At 34.7% G+C, this 19,233-nt stretch overlaps 1 protein-coding gene across 4 annotated transcripts in view; it reads left to right on the top strand.

Moving 5' to 3' along the window:
• The window catches only part of LOC138714199 (cytochrome P450 4C1-like), a 122,550-nt gene that overhangs the window by 76,592 nt on the left and 26,725 nt on the right, over positions 1–19,233 (top strand). For 2 of the 4 annotated variants that reach the window (XM_069846591.1, XM_069846590.1), the window contains 2 exons: positions 5,091–5,289; positions 15,688–15,794. The exons of 1 other annotated variant lie outside the window; for it this stretch is intronic. In XM_069846591.1, the coding sequence (XP_069702692.1) occupies positions 5,127–5,289; positions 15,688–15,794 (270 nt within the window). In that variant the 5' untranslated portion in view covers positions 5,091–5,126. The remainder of the gene's footprint in view (positions 1–5,090; positions 5,290–15,687; positions 15,795–19,233) is intronic. One more of the 4 variants, XM_069846594.1, reaches the window with a different exon arrangement.

The following is a 19,233-nucleotide window of genomic DNA, read 5'->3' as shown; positions in this document are numbered from 1 at the left end:
ATTATTTCGAGGCTTTAAATCAATTTTATCTACTTTCGTTGCAAAAGTAGGCCTTTATTTGACACTTACTGCAAAAGTTTGCATTTGTTGTTAAATAAAACTAGTGGCTTGTGCAGCAAATGCTGCTGCAAACTAAGTTCGTTAGCCGTTCAAATAAAAATTTTTCAGATTTATTTTCAATGAAGAATACTTGTCTTTTTGATAGTTATTTACTTCCATGATAATGAAACATACTCCCTCTGAATGGATTTTTTTAGGCCAAATACTTTTTCTTGAACCTATCCAACTTCAGTTTTTGAGTTTCAACGCGAAAACGCAAGTATCAATGTCAGGACGATAGCAGTAGCTATTTCAGGTCATTGTGGATTGTAGGCAAAAGTTAAAAAAAATGCCAGGTTTGATAAGCTTTCGAACAATAGCATTTTCGTATAGCTACTGCATGTAGAACTTGAAATGTAGAGCGTAAAATCATTTTATCCTACTAAGAGATCTTGCTGAAATGATCTGGAGACTACAACATTTTCTAGGCCTCTTATTTTATCAGTAAGTAATACCTTTTGGTCTTTCCTTAGGAACTGTAATTTTTGCGCTCTCTCGAGCCAATACTGAAGATAATGACACATATCAATATCTACACTACACCGCCATTAAGTATATGAAAAAGACCCAACCCCACTGGGTTAATAAGTATAAAAATATTTGATTTTTAATAACAATATTATTATCTTACGTAAGTTTTGTAGTTATATATAGCAGCCACTCAGTAAATTATAGAAATGAAGATCTAAATTAAGATATTCTCTACATTTACTTACATAACCTCAAAACTTTTCACTTTCATATCATCACTATAGCATCAATATTATGTACAATTAATGAAAAATAGACGCATCATGATATTAACTATAATAATATTTAATTTCTAATGGTAATAATGTCATCAAACCACCTCAAGTTTCGTAGATTTGAATATCCAATACACAGCTGTACTCAGAAAATTATACACTGCAGAATCAGTTTTTAATAACAAATTGAATTGAGCTTTAAATATGTCGGCAATCCTGCAGGTCATGGCCTTCGTGTAATAGCCTATTGTTTATTGTAATGTGTGTTTTGTTCTGAAATTCAATCAAGTCGGCCGTGATTGAATAAAATTAGTTCTCAGAACTGACAACAGATGGATTTTGGAAAATAGGAAAATTATGTAGGAAAATTGACATTTCACTGAAAACTACTACTTTTCCGAAAAACTTTGGGTTCCAAGCTTCAAAATGAGGGGCCATTTATTAAAATCCATTCAGCTGTTTTTCCGTAATTTCCATTACCACTTCAAATTATATATATAGATATAAAATACGCTGCTATGTTGTTTTACTTAGCAACGTGTTATGAAGATTTTTATTATTCAATTTTTTTTCCTTCAACTACAATAAATTATTACTATAGCAACAATACAGCTGACGTGATGTATCATAAAGAATAAAATTCTTCACCGATATAACAGATTTAATACGCATAATTCAATTTTATAGATTTATTTTCTTACTAGCCGTACCCGTGCGCTCCGCTGCACCCGTTAGAAATAGATATAAAGTAATTACATAATTAAAATAGGACATTTGATCCGGGGAACATTCGTGTTTGATAGAAGGATAAATCGTTTAGTATGTTACTTAATTTAAGTTGCATCGAAATAATTGAAATGGGATCATTTTGGTCCAGAGACACTCATTTGGTGCAATGACAATTCCTTTAACCTGTTTCTTAATTTTTATTACATGCAACCATAGTTTAATGAAGATTGACATCATTTAGATTTAATGTGTATATTTTATTTTACTTGTTATAGGTTTCCATTGAATTATGGTAATAACTTAATTTTAACCCTTGTTTTCTACGTATTCAGTAAATGGCGCTTGGCCCACTATGGTTGTGAACCCTTCAAATAACTTAAATTATATTATATAATATTACACATTATATTATATTATATTATATTATATTATATTATATTATATTATATTATATTATATTATATTATATTATATCAGAAGTTACTGTAATAATATTATAGCATTATGTCCATCTAGAGAAACTACACTTTCCAATAGTGAAATAATAATTAATTACACAAATCGGTTAATTTAGCTTCCAATATTACTTCATACAAACACAGAAACATTCTCTGTAGGCAATCTTTCATAGCTTTCGATTGTTGCTGTCCAAGGCCCCTTATAGACGAAGTCATTTGTTTTTTAATTCATTACACGGCCTTAGATGGCAGTTATTTTAATTTTAAAACTCATTTATCTTATTAAATATCAGTCCTATCAAAATTTTTCAAGGAATAAAACTTATCGCAAATTATTTTTAAAGAAACTTTTAAGTAACATTTTTCACAAAAATCAATAATAAGAGAGATATTTCGTTTTATTTAATTCAGGCCCCCTTATAACCCCCCTTTTAAATAATATATTTTGAATGCCATATAGCCTAAAATCTAAGTTACAACGAACGTAATTTATATTCCGATTTTCATCGAAATCCGTTCAGCCATTATCGCGTGAAAAAGTAACAAACATAGACAGACAGACAGACATACAAACAAAAATTTCAAAAAAGCGATTTTCGGTTTCAGGGTGGTTAATTATATGTATTAGGACCAATTAGTTTTGGAAAATCGAAAATTACCAGAAAAATTTCGGCTACAGATTTATTATTTAGATAATTTTTGGCAAATAACGAAGAGCGTAGATAAGGTATTGTATACAATCCGCACATGATTAATATGATCTAATATTAAAATGTATTTTATCTGACAACATGAAATTCATTGATTAAACTAAAGAGTTTACGATTTACGAGACCTAACCTAAAAACGTATTTAGTTTATCACATGAAATGATTAGTACAAACTCCGAAAACCGAATGCCACATTGAAATGTATATTTAAGAATATTTACTTACTCCTAATAATTTTGCTATTCTAGTTATGATTGCTGTCTCCATGCGCATTTTGTATCGATCAGCCAAGAGCATGTAGCCTATTCCATCTCAAATCGACCGAAATATAGAGAAAATTGACCTTGCAATTTTTAAATACAATGAAACTTTTTCTGTCCGTTGACAACTGTGATACAATGCTTTGTGCAAAGTTTGAGGCATCAGAACTTCATAGTGTTTAAATTTAAAATATTTAAATTTGTCGTATTTTCATAAAATTAGCAACTTTAAACTGTTGTAGCTGCGAAACCCTTTCACCCAATGATCAAAATCATGGTTTATTTTGATGCTGAAAAATTATACTTTATATTGACATGTAAACAGTTTTTCTTACTTTTTATGGAAATGGAGAAATTTAAATTTTTATTCATGAAGACGCCTTTGGCCACGAAAAAAAATATTTAAAAAATACATGGTTAGATGTCGCATTGAAAGTACAAATAAACACATATTTTTTTACTGGTGCACCGTTGATAAGAAAGTATTGAAAATATCAAATAAAGGAAATAAATAGTACGGGCGTGAACTAACCAGCTGACTGTAGATAGTCGAGACAAGCAAGGCCAGGAGACAAACACGTGATGTGTCGTCTAGCAGTCATGGCTGGGCTAGCTTTATCACAAGTTTTCATAAACACAGGAGTAAAATGACGCCCAACGCTGGCTTATCTTCAGCTCTCGGCTAGTGCGTGGGGTACTGCGCCGTTCAAGTCTAGACGTGTGAAAATAATTTATTTAATACCCTCGAAACTTATTGCCGAGCCACTAAGCAAACAATGCCGAATCCCTCTTAATAATGCAAGGTTTTTTCTCAATACTTTTTACATTTTTACAAATGGGCAAAAAGCCTAAAAGTAAGTAAAATCAGATTATCTGTCTCTCTGTATACAATAAAAATAAGGATTACTTCTTAACATAACCTACCAAATGTCAGCTTCAAAATGAGCTCTCGTTCAATGTTCTGCAGTAAATGGTTCCAGAGTTCTGAGCGCTGGAAGAGGCTTGTTTTTATAAAATACGCTAAATTTGTCGCTCAATAGTACGAAAGACTTTCGATAGTACCTATATTTTTGAAAATGCACTCTCCTCAGCACCTTGTATGAATAGGGAAAACATTAGAGTATTAAAAAAAATGCGAGGTTTTTTACTGATCGATTTCATATGGAATAGCCCATGTATCACACCATATGTTATATTTATTTACACTTATCTGACCATAATCTTGATTTGTAACCACAACGCAACACAACACATAAAATAACTGATGTATTAATATGATTAATACTGATATTAATTAATTAGTACAAAAATCTACAAGAATAAAAATATATAATACACTAGCATTACCCTCCCTTTTATACGGAAGCGAGATTTGGACATTAAAGAAAAAAGACGTGAACAGAGTCAAAGCAACGGAAATGAAATTTTTCAGGAGGACAGCAGGATATACTCTTTTAGACCGAAAAAGGAATGAAGAAATTTTAGAACAATTAGAAGTAGAGTCAGTAGAAGAAAAAATCAGCAGATACAAATTCAATTGGCTAGATCATGTAAGAAGAATGGAAAATTCAAGAATCCCAAAAATTATGATGCAATATAAACCTAGAGGACATCGTCGACCAGGAAGACCTTTAAGAAGACTGCTAGATGGGGCCGAAACAGGTCTACAGAGGCCTAATTCGTGAAGGATGATGATGATGATGATGATGATGATTAATTAATTATTAGTATGTCGAATTTCACTAGCTTCCAGTAATCGGCTCAGAAATCTAGAACAATTTGAATTTTCAGAATTTGCACTACCGACAACAACTGTTCCTGCTGCCAACATAACAGTTAGAAAATCATTACAAGTTTTAGTATTTCTCAGTATCGAAATTCGAAACGCAGTTGGCGAAAGAAAATTCAGCCTTCAAACTAGAAAATCACCATAATCCACTAGCTTATGTAGTAATGGGGGGGAAAAATGGTTAAGTTTCACCTTTAGGGTATTAAGTAAGGTGATCCGGAGTATATGTAAGGAAATTTTTTGCATCTTCCACAACTTTTTATCTGTTTTACTGGTCATAACTTTCCACTTTGTTTCAGATTACTTCGAGTCTATGAAAATATTTCGTCAACGGGATGTTGGTTACCGCACTTTCCATATTTCTGGGTGGACTTGGCCTCTTTTTCGCCATATTTTTCGCCAAGACCCACCGGCTCAAAAGAATGGCTAGTTCGATACCAGGACCAAAGGGATTGCCCTTCTTTGGAAATGGTTTAGAAATTGGAACTAGTTCTGCAGGTTGTATTAATGAATATATCTATTACTGTTACGTAATTTATATGTGTGTAGAAACATTTGTCGCAAAAAACATAGAATAACCATAAATCCTAAGTGTTAAAAATATGACAGTTTCTAATTAGGCCTTTGTGTTTCATTGATCCGAAAACTCTGTAGAGAGATATTACTATGATATACCGAAGTACATATGATATTTTCGTGCAGGAATTCTGTGTTACCATATGGTGAAGGATAATAATACAAATGGCTTTTAAGGAACCCGAAGGTTCATTGCCGCCCTCACATAAGCCCGCCAGCGGTCCCTATCCTGAGCAAGATTAATCCAGTCTCTATCATCATACCCCACCTCACTCAAATCCATTGTAATATCCTCCCATCTACGTCTCGGCCTCCCTAAATGTCTTTTTCCCTCCGGTCTCCCAACTAACACTCTATATGCATTTCTGGATTCGCCCATACGTGCTACATGCCCTGCCCATCTCAAACGTCTGGATTTAATGTTCCTAATTATGTCAGGTGAAGAATACAATGCGTGCAGTTCTATGTTGTGTAACTTTCTCCATTCTCCTGTAACTTCATCCCGCTTAGCCCCAAATATTTTCGTAAGCACCTTATTCTCAAACACCCTTAACCTATGTTCCTCTCTCAGAGTGAGAGTCCAAGTTTCACAGCCATACAGAAGAACCGGTAATATAACTGTTTTATAAATTCTTTCAGATTTTTGGACAGCAGACTGGATGATAAGAGCTTCTCAACCGAATAATAACACGCATTTCCCATATTTATTCTGCGTTTAATTTCCTCCCGAGTGTCATTTATATTTGTTACTGTTGCTCCAAGATATTTGAATTTTTCCACCTCTTCGAAGGATAAATTTCAAATTTTTATATTTCCATTTCGTACAATATTCTGGTCACGAGACATAATCATATACTTAGTCTTTTCGGGATTTACTTCCAAACCGATCGCTTTACCTGCTTCAAGTAAAATTTCCGTGTTTTCCCTAATCGTTTGTGTATTTTCTCCTAACATATTCACGTCATCCGCATAGACAAGAAGCTGATGTAACCCGTTCAATTCCAAACCCTGCCTGTTATCCTGAACTTTCCTAATGGCATATTCTAGATCGAAGTTAAAAAAGTAAAGGTGATAGTGCATCTCCCTGCTAATAATAATAATAATAATAATAATAATAATAATAATAATAATAATAATAATAATAATAATAATAGTTTTATTTTCCCTGGCAGAATTAAGGCCATGAGGCCTTCTCTTCCACTCAACCAGGAACTTTTTCTATAGATGATGAAGGATGGGTGGAACGGAGAAAAATTCTCTCCGGCACCGGGACCCGAACCCGGAATTTCATCTCTACGTACTGACGCTTTATCCACTAAGCCACACTGGATTCCAGTTCCGATGCCGGATCGAATCCCTCTCAGTTTAAGTTCCACCTCTGTACATAATGTGTTGGACATTGTGCCACCGTCACATATTCTGTGACACAGTACTTGAGGGTAGGTCACTAAAGGTAGAACTTAAACTGAGAGGATTCAATCCGGCATCAGAACTCGAATCCGGTGTGGCTTAGTGGATAAAGCGTCAGCACTTAGAGTTGAAAACCTGAGTTCGCGTCTCGGTGCCGGAGAGAAATTTTCTCTGTTCCACTCATCCTTCATCATCTATAGAAAAAGTTCAATTTTTTCTTAGAAGACAGATAAATTATCTTCATAGTCGAAAATCATAGAATCAAAAATAAAGAACGTAATTAAATGACAAACATCCTATTGTTCTTTTCAAGGCCGTCATATGGTCCATATATTTCGTTTTTTAAATAGCGGTGTGCTAAATAAAGGTCACAAGAGCTTACAGAAAATTTTATTTTATTAAAAAAATTATTTTATACGTGGAGAATTTCTTCCTATAATATATTTTATGCTCGACCATGCCGAAATGTAGTAATTATACACCTGGTAGTAGCCCTTTAATGCACCTCATTAATGTACACCTATTCATTATAATTCAATTGTTCAGCCAATGAGAATTCACCATTGTACCATTATGAAACCGCAAGTATCGATTATTCTCGGATATGCAATCGAAAGACAATTAGTGAAAAGTCACGGAGGCTGGAAATCCAATACTGTCACAGAAGATTATGTTCTGTTACAATAATAATTAGCGTTAATTGTAAATAATATTCAAATAAATTCAATTTGTCATCCCGTTTTTCAATTCTAAATCAATTTCCGGGTTATATCAAGACTAATCTTCATGTTATTCTCTAGATTATATCAAGGTCAATGACATTCGTCCCTCGGAAAAAGTCAATACTTTCGCGTCTGCGCACATCTCACAATTTAGAAGGTCACTTCCGCTCTTCACTTACATAACCATAACATGAATACTTATGAATAATTTCAAGTTAGAAATATGGTCGAGCATAAGAAGTCGTATGAAACTTACCTATAATGGTAATTAAGACGCTCGTATGAAAATTATGAAACTCGCTTGCGCTCGTTTCATAAACAAACATACTCGCGTCTTAATTACTACCATTATAGGCTCGTTGCATAATGTACTATTGTCTTTACAATTCATCACTACGTATGTATTTGCTTTCTTACTTCCAAGATTTTAGTTGTCTACGAGTAGTATCAGATATACAGAATAAACCGTAAATAATGTCATTCTCATTAATTTTAGGGGGTTATTCTTTGAGATATTTCAAACAAAAAATGTTAAATAAAATGTTTCTCGTTTTAACTTCCTTTCCGAGATAAAAATTGTTTTATATTAAATTTTTCATAGCGTGTTTTGGGAAAGTCATTTATTTAATTTTCCACACCTGTGGAGTAACGGTCAGCGCGTCTGGCCGGTGAAACCAGGTGGCCCGGGTTCGATTCCCGGTCGGGGCAAGTTACCTGATTGAGGTTTTTCCCTCAACCCAATATGAGCAAATGCTGCGTAACTTTCGGTGCTGGACACCGGATTCATTTCACCGGCATTATCACCTTCATCTCATTCAGACGATAAATAACCTGAGATGTTGATAAAGCGTCGTAAAATAACCTACTACTTTATTTAATTCCCAATATTCTCTGTCAGTTTAAGAGAGCAATCTATTATGCTAATAAATTTATTGAAAGAATTTTAGTTTTATCCTTTATATGTGCAGGAATTTGATCTGGACAAATGTAAATTTTCGTCACGCAAAGGAATTTTACAATGTTACATTTGTTCAGATCAAATTTCTGAACATTTAAAAGACACTACTAAAATTATTTTAATAATTTATTATCATAACGCACTGCTCTCTTAAATTGACTGAACATAGGCCTATTGGAAATTAAGTCAATGACTTTTCTTAAATACGCTGTGAAATGTTTCATATAATACAACTTTTTATCTCGGAAAGGAAGCAAAACCGAGAAAAATTGTATTTAACTTTTTGTTTGAAATATCTCAAAGAATAATCCCTGAAATTAATGACATTACTCACGGAAATCCTATATGTATTCCATATTGAGAATAATTGAATCGGTTTCTTGAGAAAGCCCTTAAGACACGAAATACAAAATTTTGGGGAAACACAAAAAACTGTTTAAAAGAAATGCATGAGTTGAGAATTGAAATATTTGAAATGAAAAATGTTGGTAAAAGCATAACGAATATTTCTATACGCAGAAGGATGTTTTTAAAAAGAATGTGGGTCCCTATCACCACGGCATAGCGCGTCCTCAGGTTGCGGATAGAGGAGACGGCCTCCAGATATGGAGGGTAGCTGTGAATATAATAAATAAGCAGTCGTAGACAGCCGATAAGGGGTGGTCCTCCAGCTTGGGGGTTGGGCGAAGGGTTAACAACCCATCACCGTAAAAAACAGCTCGTTACGAAACCTAACAACAAGCCCCTGAATGGGACTGATTCTCCGGCACGACCACAGCAAAGGAATAAGGTTATGAGACTTGGTACTTGGAACGTAACTAGTCTTTATAGAAAAGGAGGGGTAACATTAGTAGCAAAAGAACTAGCTAGATATAGAATAGACTTCGTAGGAGTACAAGAGGTTAGGTTAGATGGGAATGGCATATCACAAATAGGAGATTACTTGTTGTATTATGGCGAAGGAAACATTAATCACCAATTAGGAACAGGATTCTTTGTTCATGAAAGAATAAAATCAGCAGTAAAAAAGGTCGAATTTATCAGTGACAGGTTATCGTATTTAGTACTTAAGGGTAGATGGTGCGATATCGTAGTTATAAATGCTCACGGCCCTACAGAAGAGAAAGACGACCATATAAAGGATAGCTTGTATGATGAATTAGAACGAGAATATTGTACGAAATGGAACTATAAAAATTGGAGATTTATCCTTCGAAGAGGAGGAAAAATTCAAATATCTTGGAGCAACAGTAACAAATATAAATGACACTCGGGAGGAAATTAAACGCAGAATAAATATGTGAAATGCCTGTTATTATTCGGTTGAGAAGCTTTTGTCATCTAGTCTGCTGTCAAAAAATCTGAAAGTTAGAATTTATAAAACAGTTATGTTATCAGTTGTTCTATATGGTTGTGAAACTTGGACACTCACTTTGAGAGAGGAGCAGAGGTTAAGGGTGTTTGAGAATAAGGTTCTTAGGAAAATATTTGGGGCTAAGAGGGATTAAGTTACAGGAGAATGGAGAAAGTTACACAACGCAGAACTGCACGCATTGTATTCTTCACCTGACATAATTAGGAACATTAAATCGAGAGGTTTGAGATGGGCAGGGCATGTAGCATGTATGGGCGAATCCAGAAATGCATATAGAGTGTTAGTTGGGAGGCCGGAGGGAAAAAGATCTTTAGGGAGGCCGAGACGTAGATGGGAAGATAATATTAAAATGGATTTGAGTGAGGTGGGATATGATGATAGAGACTGGATTAATCTTGCTGAGGATAGGGACCAATGGCGGGCTTATGTGAGGGCGGCAATGAACCTCCGGGTTCCTTAAAAGCCAGTAAATAAGTAAGTAGAAGTAAGTAAGTAAGTATATGATTCAATATTCATGTTTCAAAATGTTTGACTTAAGGGGGTTCTCAAAATCTGATAAAGATAAAACAATCTCTTTATTTCATGAAACAATTGAAACTTTAGTTAAAAATAATATGGATTTGATTCTCAAAACCAGTATTTAGAAGCTCACTTCATAATTTTTGCTTCATGTGAACAACTTTTACTATAACCTCTATGAACTGTCACTAAGGACAAGGATAATTAAGTACTGCATGAAATATTCTAATGCAATAATACATTACACAAAGGTAAAGAACGTTATTCTAATAAATTCAAAATCCAGACACAAAATAATTAATTTACCAAACACAACAGCTTGGGCTATAATTTTGTTCACTTAGTGTCAGCCTTGTCACTGACTTATGACCTTCTCCACGAAACCTAATTTTCAAACGCATATGTCATAACAGAAATAACGTTTGACTTATGGCATTTTTCTACAAAACGGTATATCTATTTCTGTACGACAGGAATTACCAATAAACTTAATTTTATTAAAATGTGACATGTTGTTTCTCAAAAAACTGATTCAATTCTTGTGACCACCTGATTAATATATATGAAGTTTCTCTGTTAGTGAGTTAAACATGACAATTTCTTTTAAATCATTCAATATACTGACAATGTATATACAGTGTGTTAAAAAGTATCCAATATTTTAGGACAGGCATGTCAATTGATACCCATAGGAGCAAGCGCGCGCTTTAGAGCCCAGGAGAGCCTGAGCGCTTTACAGCGGAAAGGAAAGAGACAAACGAAAGAGGTAGTATATGCCGCTTGGCTGTATCCATGTTAATTTTTAGATTTGCCTGAGAAGTATAAGTGCATTATAAGAATGTAAGTTTTAATTTTAATGCTCATTTTTCACAGGTTTGATTTTTTTTATTCTAAAAAGAAATATTTTCTCAACTTTTCGTATAGAAAAGTGAAATTTTCAGGTATAAGCCTATTTATTTAGTAGCCTTACAGAATGTTTTCGTAAATCTAATATACCGTAAATACGTATTACTGAAGATAGTGTATTGAAATTTTTGAAAATATTCGTATGCAAATTGTTTGTAAGGAAATGAATTAACAAGGCAACTACTGTTACATCATAAGCAAAAGATACGTGCCCATGCGTTGTAAAAATGTCAGCTCTATAGCTTTAGCAGATTTTGAGAAAATAATTTAATATTCTGATGATAGGAAGTTGCTCACCAATATCACCTTAAAAGCATAATGTGATAAGAGTTTTGTTATGCAATATTAGTTACACTTAAAACAGATACAGTACCTAGGTAATTTTGCTTTGTACTGTAATATTGTTTTTATTAGTGTATTGATTAATTTTGTAAGGCTAAAGATACCATCAATATAAATTCCAACTTATCATGTCATACTCAATCTCTTTCTTTAGAATATCACTTTCTTTATGAATGATGTGTTTCATCCACTTAATACAGTATAATATTATACTACTGTGGAATTTAAGTGAATATTCCTTCTTAACTCTCTTATTATGTTATTAAGACTTAAAACACAAGTGCAATATTAAGAAATCATCAGTGTTAGTACTTTTGTTTTACAGACAATATAGATAATATTAAACAGGAAGAAGCCATATAAAAATAACGAATAAAATTTCACGTTCCGTTTGAAGTTTGTGCACCACTGTTTTCTTAATCCAACAGGTTGCTTATTCATATACACAACTCTTCCTCTTTCCATACTTAGCGCTTGCTGCCCGCGCACGACGTCAAGGTCAGAAAAATGCGCTTGCTTTGACATCACTGTTTTAGGAGGTGCTAGTATGAATCAAAACAAGAAAATAATGTCTAATAAACATGGATCCTACAACACATACTTTCTGAGATCTGAACACTTGTTCCTAGGAGGTGCTTAATGTGACGTCCATTCATGACAATGCATTCCTCTGCCCTTCGGCGTAAGGAATCACGCACTCTTTGAAATTTGTTTTAATACATTAATAAGAAAATCCTGATAACGAACCCCAGTTAATCTCTGTGGTAGCACGTATGGCCCTTAATCTATCGCCAAGAACGCCTGTCCTAAGTTGATTGAGAATCTGTTCTGATGCCTTGTTTCTTCAACTGCATGGGGATTTTCATCAGCCCACACATGCTGATTACGAAAATTCACAACACCATCTCTGCTGAACTCCGCTCATATCCGCAACCAAACTTTTGTTTTCAGTATTCCTTGCGACGTATCATTATTCCATGCCAGGGGTGTCAACTACAGTATGATTATCTGGTAGTCTGCTGTATTGTAGGGCAGAGGAATGCATTGCCATGAATGGACGTCACATTGAGCACCTCCTATGAACAAGTGTTCAGATCTCAGAAAGTATGTGTTGTAGGACCCATGTTTATTAGACATTATTTTCTTGTTTTGATGCATACTATCACCACCTAAAATATTGGATACTTTTTTTTTAACACCCTGTGTCAATCGATTTAGAAAACAAATTATTTTAGTAGCATTGTAACTCAAAGGAAATAGATAGTGATTGACTTACTGACGAATCTACGTTTCTTACAAGAGGTATTAAAGTTGATATGCCTTCTGGTAGGTATATTGTACACTGGACTGCAAAAGATATGCCGATATGAAATTATATCGTTTTCCGAGAACTTTAGCAAACATGGCGAGATGGAAAGCTATTTTCCTGATATTAGTTTTTTTAACATGTAAATACGACTTTTATAATATGTTCACGTTATTATTTAATATGAATTGATTTTAAATTATTCATATACTTTTACAGTCTTACTAATAAACCGTGTATAGTTTTTATACTAGACTTATGCAGAGTTGAGACAGAAAACTTTACTAATAAACCATGCAGAAGCGATGGACGTATAAACAGCCTGTAACTATACAATGGGAATTGCTTTGCAGTAGTTATATACACGAAACCCCTTGTTTAAGCCTTGTATATAGAGAGAAAAAATGGCCGCCCTTCTAACAGCTGTTCGTATCGACTGTCATTTTATGATGATGGTTGCCTAGTAACCACAGAAGAACAAACCAAAGAGCACAGAATAATTAGAATAATATTGCTGTAGCTTGTACTCTTTGGCCAAAATATAGTATGGTAATCGATTAGAGCCAGTTGTACTATCGATACTTAACACGCCACACTAGAGCGCTCTACCGGATGCAGTAGAGAACCTCAGATATTCTATTACCTTTCGTAACGAAGTAATGACGAAACTATGACGTAGCTGTGTAACAGTTGTACTGTTATACACGACGTATGTAGTGATTATTAGTAAGAAATTTACACACGACGTATAAATGAGCTACTCAAGGTCTTACTAATAAAAACTCTATATACAGACGTTTAACTGTCTTAATACTTATACAATGAGTAGCTCGTTTATAAGTCGTGTGTAAATTCCTTACTAGTAATCACTACATACGTCGTGTATAACAGTATAACTGTTACACAGCTACGTCATAGTTTCGTCATTACTTCGTTACGAAAGGTAATAGAATATCTGAGGTTCTCTACTGCATCCGGTAGAGCGCTCTAGTGTGGCGTGTTAAATATCGATAGTACAACTGGCTCTAATCGATTACCATACTACAGTTTGGTCAAAGAGTACAAGCTGCAGCAATATTATTCTAATAATTCTATGATCTTTGGTTTGTTCTTCTGTGGTTACAAGGTAAACATCATCATAAAATGACAGTCGATACGAACAGCTGTTAGAGGGGCGGCCATTTTTTCCCTATATACAACGCTTAAACAAGGGGTTTCGTGTATTATAACTACTGCAAAGCAATTCCCATTGTATAGTTGCAGCCTGTTTATACGTCCATAGCTTATTCACGGTTTATTAGTAACGTTTTCTGTCTCAACTCTGCATAAGTCTCGTATAAAAACTATACAAGGTTTATTAGTAAGACTGTCATTGTAAAAGTATAAGACAGTTAAACGTCTGTATATAGAGTTTTTATTAGTAAGACCGTTATTTTACAACATTAATAAGAATACTACACGAAAATAGTGACACTGCAGTTTATATGGTATTCCACGGCCTTCCTTATTATCCATGGATGCTGTCATTGTTACAATCGATATATATGGCCAGTTACGTTTCATATTGTATTAACAAAAAAAAAAATATCAGTTTTATTATAATTATAAATACAATTATAACATGTTATTATAAATACAGATACAGAAATGAAAATTGAATCTAATTGAAACAGTTAGCTACACATTTCTCCTTTGCATGGAATAAAAACTCTTTAAAAGTTCAGGCCAGTTAAGATGTGTTTGTAAATATGTGTTATCCATGTTGGTATACCTAACAGATGTTACCGTGGTTGTTGTTTCGATATTAAAATAACGCCGATATTTCCTTCGAACAGCGGCCGCACTATCACCATTTTTATAAAAAGTTTTAACAGCTATTGCTCGTTGAGATCCATTCCATCGATCCATGTTTCTGGCGTAGTATTGTTAAACAAATGACAGACAAACATTATTTCTGCAATTGGCGCAGTATTGCTAAACAAATGACTGTCAAAAATTGTTGGCAACGTCAAAAGGAAAAATTTTCTCAGCAAATTAATAATCCCATTTATTTGGGACACTGGTTGAGTGGAAATGAGGCCTTAAAGCCTTAAAGCTTAATCTTCGGAGAGTTGACTAAACAACAACAATAGTAGTAATAATAAAATTAGTTTGCTTAAACTACAAAACAAAAACTGGACTTAAATAAAAAACTAAAGATTATATACAATGAAAAAAAAGTAAAACCCGAATTTCTCCGTACATTTTAACCAACTCACAACGTATTTTTAACACAACTCTATTCAGGTTTGAACCTCACAAGTAACACCAATAAGGCATCACTCATGAGGCAACTATGTCAGGAGATAATGAGGTAGAGTGGCCAATTCCTTTCCCCCTCCAATGCATACATCGCCGATTAGCTATATATTTCACTAATCAGACTTCACATACATGCAAACAATATTGTTCTTCCTCTGACACATATCGTCAAGTGAGATGTACTGCTTGATAATAGATGTACATATCAGCCAGTACCTCAATAATAATAATAATAATAATAATAATAATAATAATTATTATTATTATTATTATTATTATTATTATTATTATTATTATTATTATTATAAACTGAGCTTCTTGTTTTACGAATTAACACAATTGTTTCACTTTTTTCCAAAGTAATAAAAGGGCTAAATTTAAAGACGGGGTGGTGGCAAAATCTATTTTGCCCAGTGTGCGAATGACTTATACCCCGGGTCTGTTTACATTTATACATAGTACAATTTATTTCTTCTTTCAGATTTTATCCCATACTTCCACAAGATGTACAACCAATACAAATCTTGTTACCGAATTTGGATCTTACATAATCTTATAGTATTCGTAAACAGCGTCGAAGATTATAAGGTAAGGGACAGTAGAAGATTATGTCTAATCCACTGATTAATACAAGATATCTTCCTAAAATTAGATGTTCTGCACTAGCGCTGGCATCTTGAGGGGCTAAACCACATTGCATGAAACAGAACTGAGTTTGCTACAACGAACTTTATGTACCCCCACAGGCTGTTGTCTGGTGTTGTCAAGTCGGGACTCCGTGGAGGCCACAGTAATATTACAGATTCAAGGCCAAACCACAGTCTACTATATACAGTCGCGAAGCTTGAGGTGATTTTTTGCAAATTCGTGATAAAGCGCTCCAAGCGGTTAGCAACTAGAAACAATAGACTGTCTACGGTCGATTTTGGACTGTGTCGTATTTCCATCGAGTGCTAGCTCGTTGCGTATTTCACATTGATGCTTGTGAAATGTTCGTTATTGGTTGTAATGAAAATGTTAATGGCTAAAATACAATAATTGGAATAATTATATTTTACTAGAGACGTATAAAAATTAAGTTTGTTTTAATGAAATTTATTGATCACGTTTTATTTTCAATTCTGGTGGGATTATTATTCCTTAGGCCTACTTTTTTTTTTCAAAGGATGTTTTTAATTATAGCTTTTAATTTTGTTGCTATTTTTATTTGTTACTTTACTAGAGACGTAGAAAAAGTCTGTTACAATAAAATTTATTAATCACGTTTTATTTCCAATTCTGGTGTGATTATTATTGCTTAACCTCATCCCACTTTGTTAACTACGTAAGCCTACACTACAAGTACCGGTACACGTAAGTTACTCCATTAATTCATATTTCCATTATTATTGTTGTAAAGGGAAATGCAAATTAATATTTATTGGTTTCATAGTTAATTATCGCTATAATCTTGAATGAGTGAAGCGATTATAGTAAATTTCAGTTCGTTTTGCACAAACAAAAATAATATTAACCTATTTCTTGCAGGTATCTTCGAGTTTATGGTGGAATTTAATATACAGTACTTGATTAAAATAATAAATTAACTTTATGCGTTTAATGTTTCAATAATGGAAGGAAGGTGTTAATATTTCCAAAAGAACACAACGAAAGTGTAACATATTTTGTCGTCTACTAGGAGAGAGATCTGCGATGATGAGGCGATAGTAGCGATCCTAGTGGTGGGCAACTACCCTTGTTTGCATTTTTACTACATATTGAGCTTCGCGACTGTATATAGTAGACTGTGGCCAAACCATCTTTGTGGGAAGTTGTCGTTAAGGAAATTACGAACTTATATCGAGAAATGGGCTGGCGCATCATCCTGTTGCAGCCACACTGTCTTTGACGCTGCCAGTAATGAACGCTCGCTTTTCCCAAGCTAACAATGTTACTTATCTTGGGGGTGGCCTTTCAAATCTCTTTCCAGACTGTGTCATAATTTGTTGAATTGTCTGCTTCGTGTGCTGACTTTCGTGGATCAAACTCTTCAAGCGAATAATTACTCTTAGAGCCTGGACGAGAAGTTATGGCACCAGCGCGAGGGATGCATTTTAGTTCGTTTGCTTAAGGTTCGTTCCAACAACAGTCAGGAACCGTCCGTAACCATCGTGAGCATGCGCAGTACAGAAAAAGCGTTCCAACACAATCCGAACCAGTCCTGAACCAGAAACATGTACTGCAGTCGGGCGTTACAACAAGCTTTTGACACGGGTTCAGAACGGTCAGAAATAGTCCGCGGATTGAGGCATGTACGGAAGAGTACGCAAGACGCGCATGCGCATAAGCTCACCAACGTCTCCTGGATACTGAAGAAAGACATGATCGACTGTTCACATCATTGAGGTTAAAGATGAAAAGTGACAGTACAGACGAATAATAAAACTAGAGATTTAATTTAAATTTTCGCCAAAAAGAAAGGGAATGGAAATTATTTGGGTACTGAAACAGTTAATTACAATTTCAACATGCAGCTTTGATTAAAAGTATAATAAATAACGTACATACATTAATAATTAAAAAAAAAGAACTATTTTTAGATGAGAGTCCCTCAGTACACGACGTTGAATTATCGGAATTCTTGCCTTCTATATTTTTTGTCATCTTTTTATTGAAAATGGCCGAAATTCTATTTTCTGCAATTAAAATTAGCTGCGAAACGATAATAATTAAGCATCCCGTTCTTAGCAAAGATGATCACAGTTATAGCATCTCTGGATTTAGTACATAACGATCCGCGAAAGCGTTCCAACAGCGTCCAGTCCAGTTTCAATCCCATAGCAGATGCTCAACTAGCGCATGCGCATAAGGTGGTACAGGAACCGTACATGAACTGATCCATGAACCGCTTGTTGGAACGAACCTTTAGACTCGCCCTCACACTCAACTGGAGGGGTGTTGGGTTAGTTGGTTACTAGCATTCCGAGTGTTCAGATCGTTCTGCTACTACCGCTATTGCTAATACTGAAAACATTGTCCTTCTGACCGCCCTCAATTATGGCATTGTCTAAGGTGTGAAATCATAGAGTAGTTCATAGTCAAGGACATGAAATAGCATACAATGTATGGAAATTCATGTCAGAAGAGGCTGTAAACGGGATATCAATTCCATTGAAAAGCGTGTGTGCAAGAGTACTGGCTGCCACTGGTATTTCAAAGCCAACCTTGGCAAGAATCAGGAAAGAAGAGTAAAATATTGAGGCAGGAACAGCAGATTCTTTCTCCAGTCCGGAAAAATCACAGCCGAAGAAGAAGATTGTTGCAGCTGTAGACAGTTTTGATGAGGAAGTCCTAAGAAGACTCCTCTATAATTTCTACGCTACGCATAAGCAGAGGCCGACTCTGCAATCGCTTCTTCCAAAAATGGATATCAGTGTATGATAATGTGAAGAAAGTAGAGAACAATTACATTGAAAGTGAGCATGTGATGGACAGTATTTTGGAGAACATTTCCATAAACTTAGGGACATCTGATTCCAGCACAGATCAGTCGTCTGATTCGGACGGAGAATAAAAATATAAAGATGGAATAGCGGGCGTAATTCCGTTAGGTACCTTCGGACTCTTGAGTAGGAAAGTGGTGATACTAAGGTAAGACGTATGTTTTTAGAAAGAGACGAAACGGATATGCCTGCCGCTCTGAGCTTGAGAACCGTAACCCAAACAACCCTCACTCCTCTACCCTGCTGGCGGAAATTTAAAACTTCGCGCAGGTTGGTGCCATAACATCTCGTCTCAGCTCTATCTGCCATCTTGCTCATAATTCCACTACCGTTATTCAACTGTTATTGTCATTGCTACCAAATGTTTTGGTCATTGTTACCAACTGTCTTTCAGTATTCCCACACCCTTTTGTCACCAGGCTTAATAATTAGTAATTCTGCAGTAGGGGAGAGTTGGGTAGTGTCGGACATCGGGTAATATCGGACAGTGCGTTTCTTTCATCTATCACCAGATCGTTGTACCTGAATGACATGGTTACGTTTCT

This window comes from Periplaneta americana, chromosome 2, assembly GCF_040183065.1.
Source record: "Periplaneta americana isolate PAMFEO1 chromosome 2, P.americana_PAMFEO1_priV1, whole genome shotgun sequence".
NCBI classification, from domain to species: Eukaryota; Metazoa; Arthropoda; class Insecta; order Blattodea; family Blattidae; genus Periplaneta; species Periplaneta americana.
The sequence above is the reverse complement of the archived record's forward strand: the minus strand, read 5'-3'. Positions and strand labels throughout refer to the sequence as shown.